This window comes from Pelophylax lessonae (assembly GCF_965119305.1).
Source record: "Pelophylax lessonae genome assembly, chromosome: 9".
NCBI classification, from domain to species: domain Eukaryota; kingdom Metazoa; phylum Chordata; class Amphibia; order Anura; family Ranidae; genus Pelophylax; species Pelophylax lessonae.
In genome coordinates, this window is record NC_138776.1 from 98,384,337 (window position 1) to 98,399,265 (window position 14,929).

General features: G+C 42.8%; 1 protein-coding gene across 1 annotated transcript in view; it reads left to right on the forward strand.

Annotated features, from left to right (window-relative positions):
* The window catches only part of SEMA4G (semaphorin 4G), a 224,570-nt gene that overhangs the window by 79,844 nt on the left and 129,797 nt on the right, over positions 1-14,929 (forward strand). Inside the window, exons 2-4 of the mRNA XM_082268409.1 lie at positions 6,041-6,189; positions 10,353-10,415; positions 14,181-14,279. Coding sequence (XP_082124535.1) covers positions 6,041-6,189; positions 10,353-10,415; positions 14,181-14,279 — 311 coding nt within the window. The remainder of the gene's footprint in view (positions 1-6,040; positions 6,190-10,352; positions 10,416-14,180; positions 14,280-14,929) is intronic.

Sequence of the window (14,929 nt, forward strand, 5' to 3'; positions counted from 1 at the left end):
ATGGCGACTGGCAGCCAGCATAAAAAGCAGTGCCGTTTTCCCTCTGGCTACATGTCGGTAGAGGATGTTGCTTAGTAACCACAATCATGTGAGCCACTGGTAGGTGAACATTGAAGTGAACCTTTCTGCTGACTACAGAAACATGTACACATCCATTCTGTCTTCAAACATACTGAAAATATTCCTTATAGAGAGGATGATCAACAACACATAATGTGTATATTGGGTTATTTTTACTGATTACTTATACTGGTTACTGCTGTATATTCACAGCACTGAAGATTGAGGAGTACTTTTAAGTTTTTTGATCTCTTATAATAAACGAATATTCACTTTGAGATTAACAAACTTTATACAGTTTGTAGAAGTACTTTATATATACTGATCAGCCATAACTTTAGAATCACTGACTGGTTAAAGTGTTCCTAAACCCACAACAGTAAAATCAGTCTGTATATGCAGTAAAACATGCTTGTTATACTCACTGTGGAAATTAAGGGGTTAATCCCCTGCATTGTGTAAAAAGCCTTTTTAATCCTGTCTGGTCTGGTCCCCCACCCCCCCCCCCTTATTTTACTGTTTTGTATCTATCTGCTAGTAGCATAGAGCTCTAGGAGGCACTCTGCAGAGGTTGGGGACTTGAGTCACATGACTTGACTTAAGTCAGACTTAAGTCACCAGTTTGAGGACTTGAGACTTGCTTGACTAAAATTAATAAAAGACTCGACTTGACTTTGACTTGGTATTCATGACTTGAGACTTGACTTTGACTTGAGACATATGACTCGAAATGACTTTACTTTTTTAAGTTATTAAATATTTGCATTTTCTCAAGATGTGTTAAAGCAAAATTAATGTGCCTGTTATGTTTCTGACACCACAGTCACTTAAAACACCTCAGTGTGTTCTGATTTTTAGGACACTGGCTGTTTAACAATGGAAATACTTAACGTTTTTAGCGACTGTGGTGTTTTAACATGACCGGAAGAAGGATTTTGAGCTGTTTGGGCATTCAAAGTGTTTCTTTAATATGCCAAGAAAAAAGCACTAAGCAGTTTTGTTAATGTTGAAAATAAACAAAACCTTTCCTGACCACTGACTTTTAACTAATTTAAAGGTGAAAATTGGGGTAGATCAGTATTTTGACTTGATTTGTGACTTGACCAAAATAAATGACTTGACTTGACTTGCTTTTCACCACAGTAACTTGGGACTTGCTTGAGACTTGCACATGTGTGACTTACTCCCATGTCTGGCACTCTGCACAGGCTCAGTTTGATGTGTATTGCTAAAGAATTTTTTTTCTTTGGTCCTGTTCTAATCATCTATACCCCCCCCCCCCCCCAATCAGCACTGTCCAGACAAATGGGGTCATGCAGCTCCATAGGACATTCAGAGGAGACTGAAAACTCCTCCTACAAGCTTTAACCAGTGTTCGCAGGACACTGATAGAAGTTACAAGACTGCTATGTACTGCTGATGAGAAAAGGTATTTAGCAATTTATATTCACTAAATTGATTGCATGTTCTGTGTACTGTGGGAGACCAGATATAGTGAATGCAGGGTCCTGGGTTTTGTAACACTTTAAGTGAATAACATGGATTATCTTGTTACAATGGCATCTGAAATTCAGTGGGATTTATTGGACCGCAAGAAAAAATGATGTCCCTGAAGCTGATTTGTTAAAAGAAGAAAAAGTGGGCGTTGCAGTTTGTTGTGTATGGGGCTGTATAGGCGTAGGCCAGTCAGGGCGCCCATGCTGACCTGTGTCCTCTGCCAAAAGCACTTTCAATGGGCACACGAACAACAGAACTACACTATGGAGCAATAGAAGAAAGTGGCCTGGTCTAATGAATTTTGCATATGATATGGATGATGGTGTGTGTGTTTATTGCTTACATAGGGAAGACGTGGCACCAGGATGCAATATGGAAAGAAGGCAAAGAAGCAGAAAGTGTGATGCTTTGGGCAATATTCTGCTAGAAAACCTTGGGTCCTGCATGTGGATGTTGCTTGACCAATACCACCTACCCAAACATTGTTGCTGACCAAGTACACCCCTTAATGGAAACAGTATTCCCTGATGGCAGTGGCCGCTTTCAGCAGGATAATGTGGCCTGCCGTACTGCAAAAATTGTTTAAGAATGGCATGAGGAACACAACGTGTTTGGGTTGTTTGACCACCAAATTCTCCAGATCTCAGTCCAATAAAGCATCTGTGGGATGTGTTAAAAATGGTCTTCTCCATGGAGGCCTCAGCTTTTAACTTGCATAACTTAAAAAATCTGCTACTGACCGCTTGGTGCCAGATACTACAACATAACTTCTGATGTCTAGTGGCATCCATGCCTTGATGGGTCAGGGCTGTTTTGGTGGCAAAATGGGGACTTACTCAATATTAGGTGGTCATGAAATGATGGCTGATCAGTGTATACCCCTGGGAGAGCCCCAAATCCTTGGGAGCTCTGTGGAGCTTGGCCTGATCAATTGCCGTCACTTTATTGGTCAATACGGCTTTTTATCTAAAAGATGGACCAGCAATGAGATGGAGATGAAGACTGGGCCAAGCACAGTTTAAAGGATTAAAAATTGCTGTGCGCATATTTTCACAGCTATTAAAGTGGTTCTAAAGTCTAAATATTTTGTACTCTTTAATCACAAGCTGATGGTTGCAGGAGCAGCCATCAGCCTGTGTGTGTTTTGTTCAGCCGCTTCCTGGCTTCAAAGTGAAAGTGATGAGGCAGCAACATAGCTATCACTTTCACATAGCTGGCAGCTCGGTGCCTCCTCCAACTCCCGCTGCTGCCCCCCCCCCCCCTGGTTTCCAAGCTCTCCCGCACTCACTGGGCTCTCTTACTCTCACCAGTGCCCAGGAACACAATCGCTGGCTAGGGGAGAGATTGCGGAGACCGAGGAAAGTCAATGCCTCAATCTCCCGTGCAAACAATGAAACCTGAAGTGATGTCACTTCCGGTTTCCGATGCACTCTTTCCTGACCAGTACAGAGAAGGGCACACATCTAACCAAGCCGATCTGTGCTTGGTTAGATGGTGTGAAGGGCAGGGGAGACATTGGGGTCCCTAATGTCTCCATAAAGAGTTCCTGTCCTCTGCCCAATGTTATCAAATAGGGGTTTATTAAGCCCTTATGATGGCAATAAAGAAAAAAAAAAAGAAAAAAACAAATTTATTAAAATGAAAAAAATAAATGATAAATTGCCGAAACCCCCGTAGCTCTGCACACCAGCTCAAACGCAAGCCCATGGTGTTTACACGCATGTAAACTACAGTCACACAACATGTGACTTATCGCCTCATATGTCAATGAGAACAATAATTCTACCACAAAAGCTCCTAGTTAACTCTAAATTGATGAGATGTAAAGGCTTTTAAATCAACACCTATGGTGATTTTTGGGCACCATCGTTTTTGGCGATATTGCGGGCGCACTCAATTTTAGGACATGGAATATTTGGTATCTATTTACTCGATGCAACCTCATCTTTTATATTTTAACCAAAAATTGGTATTATATGGTGTGGTTTTGCTCTAAAATTCATTTAATTTGGGTTTTTCTCCTGCAGGTTTGCGTTTAATAAGTAGTTGCTCAAATATCGTAAACAAAAATTTGCAACCATCACCTTTTTATTTTACAAGGCCTCTGCTTTCAGAAAGTATAAAATGTTCTGGGGTTTCTACTAGTATGCGAAAAATAAAAAAAAATTGTCTAGAACCGAACTGGTTAATGGATAACTAAAGGTGAACCCTTTTTTTTTTTTTTTTTGTTTTGCACAGAGTGGATAGGTATTGGAACACCTGTCAGGTTTTTATTGCTGTCTGTGCCCCTGTTAGGGAGATTCACCTTCTCAATTTGTCCTGTTTACCATTATCATTGAAAGTAGAAGTAAAAGAAAATCTCAAATGATGGATTGTCCCCTAAAAAGTAATAGAGGGGTAATCTTCTAATGGGGACACCAGTTCTGGTGACACATCACTTTAACTAGTTCTGGTTACAGTCACTTTAATATTCCTAGAAAAATCCTGGGAAGACATGCAAAGGACTTTACTTGGATCATGGGCAGGTAATATATGAAAAGGGGGAGGGGAGGTGACTTGCAAATATTTGGAGCTGTGGCAGCCTTACCATATAGTTTGCATAATGCTCATCTATAAATTATCAAATCGCATAAGAATTTTGAATAAAAAAAAATTGTATCTAAAGCCTAGGCAGCCTTGTTGGCAGTCATCATTGATTAGCAGAGTGTTTCATGTCATAGTCATTAGAGACTGCAGAGAGCCAATCGTTTTCTGTCAGACTGACTGGCAGTGCGGAATGAGGATCAGGAGGGCACAAGTGAGGAGAGTCTGAAATGTAAAGAGCAGAAACGCAATTTCAAAAATATAAATACACACCAGTAAAACGATGTAGGATTAAGTTCATTTTTAATGTGTATTTTTTTAAAAACAAACAAAACTATTTTTTTTGTAAATTGACTTCCCATATTTGTCTTAGGATACGTGAATTATTCCTTCCTTTCTTAATTATTAATAGGAATTTTTAAAGTTGATTATTAGGTATGAGGTTCAGGTCTGCATGCTCCCAATTCACGGTCCATGTATATGAAATGGGCTGATTTGGCCTACTACTGCAGCAGGAAGTATTACTACAGCCACTAAATTACGACTTCCTTCTGTGCCGCCTGTGTTGTAGCAATTAAAGTGATATTAAAGGCAACTTAAAAAAAAAAAAAAAATTTCTGTGCTGTGGTTTTGCACAGAGCAGTCCCGATCCTCCTCTTCTCGGGTCCCCTTCTTCCTGCTGAGTGCCCCCAGAGCAAGCAGCTTGTTATAAGGGCACCCAAGCAGGCTCGCTCCCGAGCCACTGCTCTGCATCACCATTTACTCACAGAGCTGTGGCTCTGCCCCGTCCCCTTTCTCTCCTCATTGGCTCACTGGTTTTGGCTTCTGCTGCTGTCTCAACCAATGAGGAAGGAGAATCCCCAGAGAGCTGAAGCTCGCGTGCACATTGCTGGATCGAAATGGGGCTCAAGTAAGCATTAGGGGGGCTGGGAGGCTGCTGCACAGAGAAGATTTGTTTAACCTTTTTAAGGTAAAAAACTTTGAACCTTTAGAATCACTTTAAGGACACTGCAGCCTGGCCGCCTGCCAACCAATGAGGCCATTGAAGCTGCCAAAAAAAAAAAAAAGGTTGGGTCCCTCCAAATGCTTATACCAGATAAAGACCCTTATTCCCACATCCCTAGCCTGGTGGTTGTTCATCATGATTGATGTAAACTTACATCTCCGGATGACGTGATTGATGATCAATTTAACCCTTTTGCTGCCACTGATGTGTGCCATATATTGGCAGTGGTACTTTTTACATAAGCAAACTGTCAGATGGAAGCAACCCAGCGGCTGTACAGCCACCCAGTCTCTTACATACTCCCATTGGTGGATACAGATTTGGTCTGATGTTGCATCTGTCCCCTGCCATCTCAACACCAAGGACTGAGCGATCAAAGACCGCTGATCGTTCAGTTCTCAGTCCTCGAAGAGCAGTGACTGTCAGTCACCAGCTCTCTGTTCTGCCCCTTCCAGCGCTTACTGGAGCACTAGGCTGTGCTGCTCGTTGAGAGGCTGAGCCAGCTGCCAGTCAAGGATTTGGGTAGAGCCTGAACCAGCTGAGTGATATCAGTCGAGTGATACCTTTAGCCCACTGTGGCCCTTTTTCTCTTTTAATTGTATTCTTGTAGAAGCAATATGTTGCCTTTGTATTAGTTATTTTAATACTGCTTCTCTTTGATTGAGGAAATCTTTGTATTGGTTTGGACATGAATGGGTAGGGATGTACAGTTCTAAGACTGCTCATGTTGTCCTTTATAATGTTCCTCAAGGGGAATAACGAGATAATGTTGATCAAGTATTCTGCTGTATTTAAAGTCTTCTGGTGGGTCTCCAGTTAATGCTTTTGCTATGAGAATAGTGTGTGTAATCTGCAAGGCCTTACCGTAACCATGTGATGTGTTCTTTTCCACAGAACTAACTGATGCCAAGCAATTTAGTGATAAAGTTAAGAATTACACCACATTACTGCTGGAGGATGAAAATGGAATTATTTTTGTGGGAGCGAGAGGAGCCATCTTTTCTCTGAACGCCACAGACATTTCTCACAGATCCCGCAGAACTGTAAGTTCGCTTGTCTTCTGTCTAATTTTGACACTGGTCTTTACATGAAAAATACATTTGTTTTACAATTATGAGGTCTAAGCCTTTAGGGCAGGGGTGGGGAACCTTTTTTCTACCTAGGGCCATTTGGATTTTTGTAACATCATTCGGGGGCCGTACAAAATGTATGCATAAATGTAATAGGCATTACAAAAAACGCTGTAAAAAATTGCGTGGCTTTGAGGTCACAAAAGTGTGAAAGGGGCCTTCAGTAATCAAGGTATAGTGTGCCCCCTTTCAATGCAGACTGACCACTGCGTGCCCCCCTTTCAATGTAGACTGACCACTGCGTGCCCCCCTTTCAATGTAGACTGACCACTGCGTGCCCCCCTTTCAATGCAGACTGACTACAGCGTGCCCCTTTCAATGCAGAGTGACCACAGCGTGCCCCCTTTCAATGCGGAGTGACCACAGCATGCCCCCTTTTCAATGCGGAGTGACCACAGCGTGCCCCTTTTCAATGCGGAGTGACCACAGCGTGCCCCCTTTCAATGCGGAGTGACCACAGCGTGCCCCCTTTCAATGCGGAGTGACCACAGCGTGCCCCCTTTCAATGCGGAGTGGCCACAGCGTGCCCCCTTTCAATGCGGAGTGGCCACAGCGTGCCCCCTTTCAATGCGGAGTGGCCACAGCGTGCCCCCTTTCAATGCAGAGTGGCCACAGCGTGCCCCCTTTCAATGCGGAGTGACCACAGCGTGCCCCCTTTCAATGCGGAGTGACCACAGCGTGCCCCCTTTCAATGCGGAGTGACCACAGCGTGCCAAGCCCCAGTGCACTTGACTTACCTGTTGTAGCGGCGGCTTCCTCTCTTCAGTCCCCGCGTCTCGCCGCCTCCTCGGCCAATGACATTGGCCAAGGAGGAGGAGGATCCGTGAGACAGTAGCGAATTTTCATTCGCTATTGTCACACAAATGAGCGGGCTCGAGGCGCACTGCTCTGCGCCTCGGTCCACCCTTTTCGGAGATTCAGTGTCAGAACGGAGCCATCGGCGTGACACAGTGGCACGGGGGGGGGGGGCGGATCGCAACGATTGTGCGGGCTGCACAGAAGGATCGTGCGGGCCGCGGGGTGCCGGAGGTTCCCCACCCCTGCTTTAGGATATACTGGGTAATTTGGTAAAAAAACAAGTAAAAAGGTGTCTCAGTGAGAGTTTCTTGGTGGCCAGGAAAGCCACTGGTTTACTTTTTAAATACAATTTAAAAAAAAGAGAAAAAATAGGCGTAGTAGTAATGTGTTTTTTAAATGACTAGAAGCCTTAAGCAGGTTGTGAGTCACCAGCACAAATAGTGGTATCAGTACTATTGTCAGCAAGATATTTAATGTTTGACAGCAGTAATGACATATTTGATCCTTGACCTCAACATGTTGGTGACTAAGCGGGTGATCTGCAGACACTCCTTGTGTCCTCAAGGCAGACGGCTCTGGATTTTCTGTGCCAAGTCACACAGCATGTCAGGTGACTCATGCCACTGCAGTTTGGCTTCTCTTGCACTGCTCTTTTCATCTATGTACAGAAGAGAGCTCTTCAGTGTGAATTTGTGTGATGTTTTAGAAGTCATTTACTACAGCAAGACAATATTTTAACATATAACAAACTGTTTACAGTGTGACTCAGCATGGACTAGTACATAGTTTATAGATAACAGGAAATGTCGTAAAGCTGTGCGAAACAAAGGGACAAACTTCTCATGCTATCCAGTTTGCAAAGAGACATTTATTAATTTTGCTTTTTTTTAGCAAGGATTTTATTTAATTCTTTAACAGCTTTTTGTGTTGCTTTTTAATTTAGTATGTGTGAAGATAGATACAGTGTGCAGCTCTAAAAGGGAAACTATGTAATATTGTTTTGGGGTCAATTTTATTTAAAGTGCACGGTAACCCATCAATTTAATAGTTTCAAAAAACATTTACTTTCCCGACACATGCCAGAAATGTAGCTGCCACAATAGTTATGCTCTCACCCAAACTGTCAATCCATCCAATGACTAGTGTCATAACTGATCACGTGCAGCTTCATGGCGGTTGAGGATTAAACAGAGGTCAAGATGGCATCTTCCTTGGTTGAAAAGAATATGAGGGCTTACCTCCACTTTAAAATACATTTTTAAGTGTTATTTTGTGGCTTTATTTTACTGTGTATGTGGGGAGGTGCAGCTTAGTGTGGAGTAAACAGTTGCAGAAACAGGGCTGTATTGAAGTTAAAGTTCATGAAAACACAACTATCTGGTGGGAAGACAACCTGACCACACGCACTCACTAGATATTGTAGTGAAGAGTATAGCACTAGGTCTTGGGTGCGCCGACAGCGTCTGTCTCGAGGGGCCGCATAGCCGGTCAATGCCTAAATGGGGAGGCGCCCAGGAAGGATGGCATGTCCCTGCTCTTTCACTTCTCATCTGGAAGCTCTCACTGATGCTAATCTGAGGGAGTCCCTTTTTATTGCTGAGTGTTTTGTGATTGGCAGAGCCTAGGATACCCACCCCTCCCCTAACCTGTTAAATAGAGCTTGCCTCCCTATGATTTTCATAGGTTTGAAAAAGGAGCTTGTACGAGTTACGAAATGCATTACCATAGCAACTGTCCTGCCCTGTGTTCACAGTGGCTCTACTAACTTTCTGGAACATTGGACTTGGTTTCCTCACTGACTACACGTTGTTTGCTGCCACCAGCGGCTCTTCCAGTGGATAGCTTCCATCCAATGTGGCATGGCTGCAGATAAGCTCTTTAAATTTATATTTTAGTGAGTTTGCATTTGGCTTTTAAGGTGTACTGAACCCATTGATTCTGCACTTAGCTGGTGCCATCTTGTATTCCTTTTTCTACACAACTTTCACCACAGATTCAGACCTTTCAAATGAAAATTTCTGAAAGGAAAAACTCCAAAATTTTTCTTGTACATGAACACAACTAACGATTTTCGTTTTAATATATACGGTTTTCATGAGAAAAATCTGATATGAAAGACTGCGCATGATCAGAAACCATAAACAACAATGTAATCTATGCACAACGTTCCTACATCAAAACAAAAAATGCGTTTGTGCTACTCAGGTTCCACCAGCTGCGAACAATTGAGGGAAAACCAGATGATTACTCATCCAATTTTCCTAGTGTGTGTACCCTACTTTAGGTTTTTCCTGTGCTGTGTCCTCTTTTCTGGTTATACCCTCTCATTTCTTCTGCCGTCACAGAGTTCAAAAGTGAGAAAAAATTATCCTAATGAGTATGCAGACAACAAAACAAAAAAAATTAAATAAAATGGGAAAGATTTTTAGTTAGCTTCTAATTTTTTTTTTGGCATTTTTGTGCATTGCATCGATGCAGATACATTCTACTTTGAATGACTTCCATTTCATCTTAACTGACTAAAGACATGCTGAATGTTTGTGTTGTGGTGCACTGCAGCACTAGTAAGTGTAAATGGGCCCTTATAGCAAAACCCCCAAAAAACTGCAAGCTGACAGGCTTTTTAATACCATGTCATAGTGAAAGTGCTGGGAAATCCAAATCTGACAGCTGAATGGCCAGGTGGTGATGGGTCACTGGTTGATAGGAAGCCAGCAGCCGCTGGCATCCTAACAACCAGCCTCAGCGGGAAGTTGTAACTTTTTTCCGTGTTAGTAATACTGCTGCTAAATGTATAATTTCCTGCTTCTGTTAGAGGGTTTGCTCAGCAGGCTGGTGAACACCTCATTTAGTTCACCCATTCCCTGAACAGGCAAAGTTTAGACCAAAATCTACTTTTATCTGAACCGGATGCTCGTCCCTAATCAGCTCATGTGCACTGGAGCAGAGCCTGGCTAGCAGCTAGGTCTGTCCCTGCTGTGGTTTGTTTTACAGCACTCTTAAACAAGTTTAGGAAGTTAAACTAATTGCATTTAGAAATGCATTATTACTAAATAACATTTATTGGAAAATGAAAGGGATAAGGAACATATTGTTTACATCTCATTAGCACATAGTAACGATTATTTACATTTTTCCACCTAAAGAAACCAATGTGATATGCTATATACTCTATATTAGATTCTATTTTGTAACTTAATTGGTTATTAGTTTGTTAACCTGTGAGCCAATAGCTAACCACAAACTAATTGCACATTTTTGTTTCTATTTTTTCTCAGATCAATTGGGAGGTCACTGCTGAAGAAACCAATAAATGTCACAACAAAGGCAAAAATATTCAGGTATTTTTTTTTTTTGTGGTGAGTGTTTGTATTTTGTATGAGGATAAAGAGAACCTTGTGTGCACACCAAGTGCTGGAGATGGAATGTTTATAGTTGCCAATGTCAGGACTGTGCTTTGTGTGCCAAGTCTGCAGGTGTCTGCCTGCTTTTATTTTTGCAAAGCTCCTTATCTGTTAGTATTTGTTTTTTTCCAATAAACATGGTTATTCTGTTTTAAACCAACTTCACCACCTAATATAATATTTCCCAAAGTTCTACAGTGGGGAAAATAATTGTTCCCCTTCAGAGTTTGTAAGTCTGCCCACTTACAAAGAAATGAGGGGTCCATTATTTATTTTTATTTTTTTACCAGCACGAAGGCGCGCCCTCACCCATATCTGGGGTGGGGGGACGCCTTCGCTGGTTCCCGAACCCGTGGACTCCCCCGGTACAAGCCAGGTGGGTCCACGAGGTAACTCGGTCCGGCTACAAGATCGAGTTTAGTTCTAACCCTCCTGTAAGGTTCTTCCTTCCAATGTGCGACTGTCCCTGGTCCGCTTACCAGCTCTTTTTGAGGCGGTGCAAGACCTTTTACTTTAAAGGGTGATGGTCCTGGTTCCAACTTTGGAATGTTTTCAGGGGTTTTACTTAAACCTGTTTACAGTGCCCAGGAAGGAAGGCAAGGTTCGTCCAATTCTGGACCTCAAGGCGCTGAACTGCTTTGTGTGGGTGCAGAAGTTCAGAATGAAGTCGGTTCGCACATTGGTTGCCTCCCTGCATTAGGGGGATTTTTCTTGCCTCCATCGACATCAAGGACGCTTACCTTCACATTCCAATATGTGTTGGTCTCCAGCGCTTCCTCCGCTTTGCCTTGGGAGAGGAACATTTTCAGTTTGTGGCTTTTCCTTTTGGTCTCGCTTCTGCTCCTCAAGTCTTCACAAAAGTGTTGACCCCGATGCTAGCGTTGTTACGCCAATGGGGTATTGCAGTACTGGGCTACTTGGACAACCTCCTTCTGCAAGTGGAGTCTCCTACTGCTGTGGTGGAAAACCTGGAAATCACCATAAGAGCTTGAGGGTTTTTGCTGGATTCTGAAGTTTCAGATGTCTGCTCTGATTCCGTCCACAAAGCTGGACTATCTGGGTGTAATTTGTCTCCTGCTGTCCAGCAGATGATAATCCCTCCGGAATTGCATGCGGATGCTGGGCCTGATGGTGTCTACCTTCGAGGCGGTTCCGTTTGCATAGTTCCATACGAGGTCCCTGCAAGGAAGATTCTCGCCAAATGAGACAAGAATCCACAGTCTCTGGACAATCCGATCCAGCTAAGTTGGGGGAATGAAAGAGTCCCTAATATGGTGGCTTTGCTCTTCGGCTGGGCAAAACCTTCCTCCCCTTGTATTTAACAGTGGTCACCACAGATGCCAGCCTGTCCGGCTGGGGAGGCTTCCTCTGAAAAATCTCTGCTCAGGGGATCTGGACACTGGAAGAGTCCAGACTATCGATCAATGTCTTGGTGCTCCGAACAATCAGACTGTACCTGGAACATTGGCCAGATCGTCTTTAGGGATGTCCAGTGCGCATTCAAATGGGCAATGCCACTGCCGTGGCTTATGTCAATCACCAGGGGGGCACAAGAAGTGTCCTGGTGGCTCTGGAGGTAGCCGGCATTCTAAGGTGGGCAGAACGGTTCGTTCCAGCCCTCTCCGCCGTACACATTCACGGGGTGGAAAACTGGTTGGCAGATTACCTTAGTCTGCAGGCGTTGGATCAAGGGAAGTGGTCCCTTCATCTGGAGGTGTTTCATCACTTGTGCAATTCAAATTATTAAAAAAACTATCAGCGTAAAAATGTGATAAATAATCTCTATGTGCTAAAACCTTAAATATATGTGCAATAAATCAACAGAGTGCACAGGTAAATCACATTCGGCTGCAAACACTAAAAGTGCTTACTTCTTCACAATCAAATACCAATAAAAAACAGTGTTGCGCCATCAAAATAACTGTAGACTCAGGTCTAGAAACAAGGTGAGAGGCCACTTATGGTGAAGGAATACACACTCAGGTGTCACCGGTTTGGATTCTGGGATTTATTTGATGGAAATGTATCCACATATATTGCACTATATATGATTTTGTTTAGTCATTTACATTTTGAAAGTCTATTTACTTTTATCCTCTTCACAGTTATTTGTGATTTACGAATTTCACTTTTATCACAGTTGTTTTTCTGGCGCAACACTGTTTGTTTTTTATTGGTTTCATCAGTTGTGTCTCTGGTGGGGCATCCCCGAGGTGGATCTGTTGGCATCCCGGCTTAACAGAAAGGTGCAGAGGTTTGTGGCTCGGTCACGGAATCCTCTGGCGGACACCACAGATGCACTGATGGCCCCATGCGATCAGTATCGTCTGCTTTATGCCTTCCCACCTCTAAAGCTTCTGCTAAGACTTCTAAGCAGGATTGAGGCAGAAGGGATTTCGGTCATCTTAGTGGCCCCAGACTGGCCTCCCCGGGCTTGGTACGCTAATCTGGTGCTGCTGGTCGCTGAAGTTCCTTGGAAGCTTCCTCTCAGGTAGGATCTGCTGTCCCAAGGACAGCTTGGCTATTGAACCCCAGGTGCTAATGGATAGGTTTGTCTGAATCGGTGATTTCAACGCTGTTGAAAGGTAGGAAATCTTCTTCTAGGAAGATCTACCATCATACATGGAAGATGTACATTGCGTGGTGTGAGTCTCTTGGGGATCATCCTCGCTCTTTTTCAGTGGGACGGATATTGACCTCCCTTCAACAGGGGGTTGAGCAGAAACTGGCCTTGAATACTATCAAGGGTCAGGTGTCGGCCTTAGTGGTCTTCTTTCAACGGCCCTTGGCCACTTTCTCCCTGGTGTGTGTGTTTCATTAGGGAGTTAGGCACTTGGCCCCTCCAGTGCGATCTCTGTTGCTGCCTTGGGACCTCAATTTAGTGCTCACTTGTTTTGGTTGAGCTCCTGTTGCCTGGTTGGCTACTGTTTAGCCTTGGGAATTTTTTGCTGTTCCCACCCCTCATGTTTAACACTGCTTTGGGACTTCCCAATGGTTAAGAGATCAGGAGCTGTATGGATCAATGAACGAAAGAGAAAATGGGATTTTTGATTTACCGTAAAATCCATTTCTCTCTTGCTTATTGACGGACATAGCACCCACCCTCCCCTGGTATATTTTCTAATTTTAAGCATTTCATATGTTTTCTATTGTGAATAAAATATGGGTTTATGGGATTTGCAAATCATTGCATTCCATTTTTACGTAGATTTTACACAGCATCCCATCTTTTTGGGAATTGGAGTTTTAAGATGAGTCTTCACAAAAGGACTGTGAGAGGCAAGTGTAATGTGCCAATTACACTTACCTCCGTGCTGTTATTACTAAGATGCAGCACCCTGAAGAATCTGATGCCAGCACAGCGATACCACAAGCTGCCGCTGGTCCCTGTGTGTTATGCGTCTTTCACTTGTCTGTTTACTGTTATTAGAAAAACACGTTTATCAGTCAATGTCTACATGTTTTATTTCCTTTATTTTGTATAAATATTTATTCATATGTTCTTTTTATCATATTATAATAAATATCTGCAGAAAATGAATGCTTTAATGTCTGCCCACGTTCAGTGCACATCTCTGAGAAGCACGTGTTCAGGTCGCTGTGCGAGCTAGACTGTTTAATGTAAGATTAGTTTGTCTCTTTAGCAGAATTTAGTGCTCTGGTGTTGGAACATAATAATTTCACTTTTTTTTCTCCCTACAGACCGAGTGCTTCAACCATATAAGGCTCTTGCAGAGATTTAATGAAACCCACCTGTATGTCTGCGGGACGCATGCCTTTGCTCCACAATGCTGTTACATTGTAAGTACACCCTGACCTTTCAGTTTCTTTGACTTCTTTATGATGTAGAAAATTGGAACATAGCAGAATTTCAAGTGAATTTGCAGTTTTCTTTTTTTTTAAATGCCAACCTAAACAGTAGTGTTGGCCATGCACAAAACAATTTGGTGTCTCTCAGTCAGCAATCATTTCCCGCTTTCCACTAACCAAATGAAAAAACATGGGTTGGAAATTGAATGAAACCACTTTGATGCAACTCTGATGGGTTCTTTGGTTTTCCATTCTAGTTTTTAAAGCTTGGTCTTAACCATTGCTGTTATTGGATAAACATTAGCTGGTTATCTGTACTGCACCTGTCCATAGTTCCCATCTGTCACTCATTTGGATCAACAAATGTGTTTTCCTGCACTTAAACCTATCACCCAGCTTCTAATTGATTAAACCTATTGTAAAAAGTGCATATAAAGGAAAAGCAGTTGTTTGGGGGGGGGGGGGGGGGGGCGGCGGCACCTGTGTATTAACTGGTTTTTGAGCTTTAGAACATGGAAAGGCTGAACCTTTTAACTGCATATTTTGTGTTAGATGATGTCCACCTTTCTTATCTCAGTAAGTTGGGAGTTATGCTTATCTATATCGGCATTAATATGTACAGAATGTTTTTCATTCGAAGA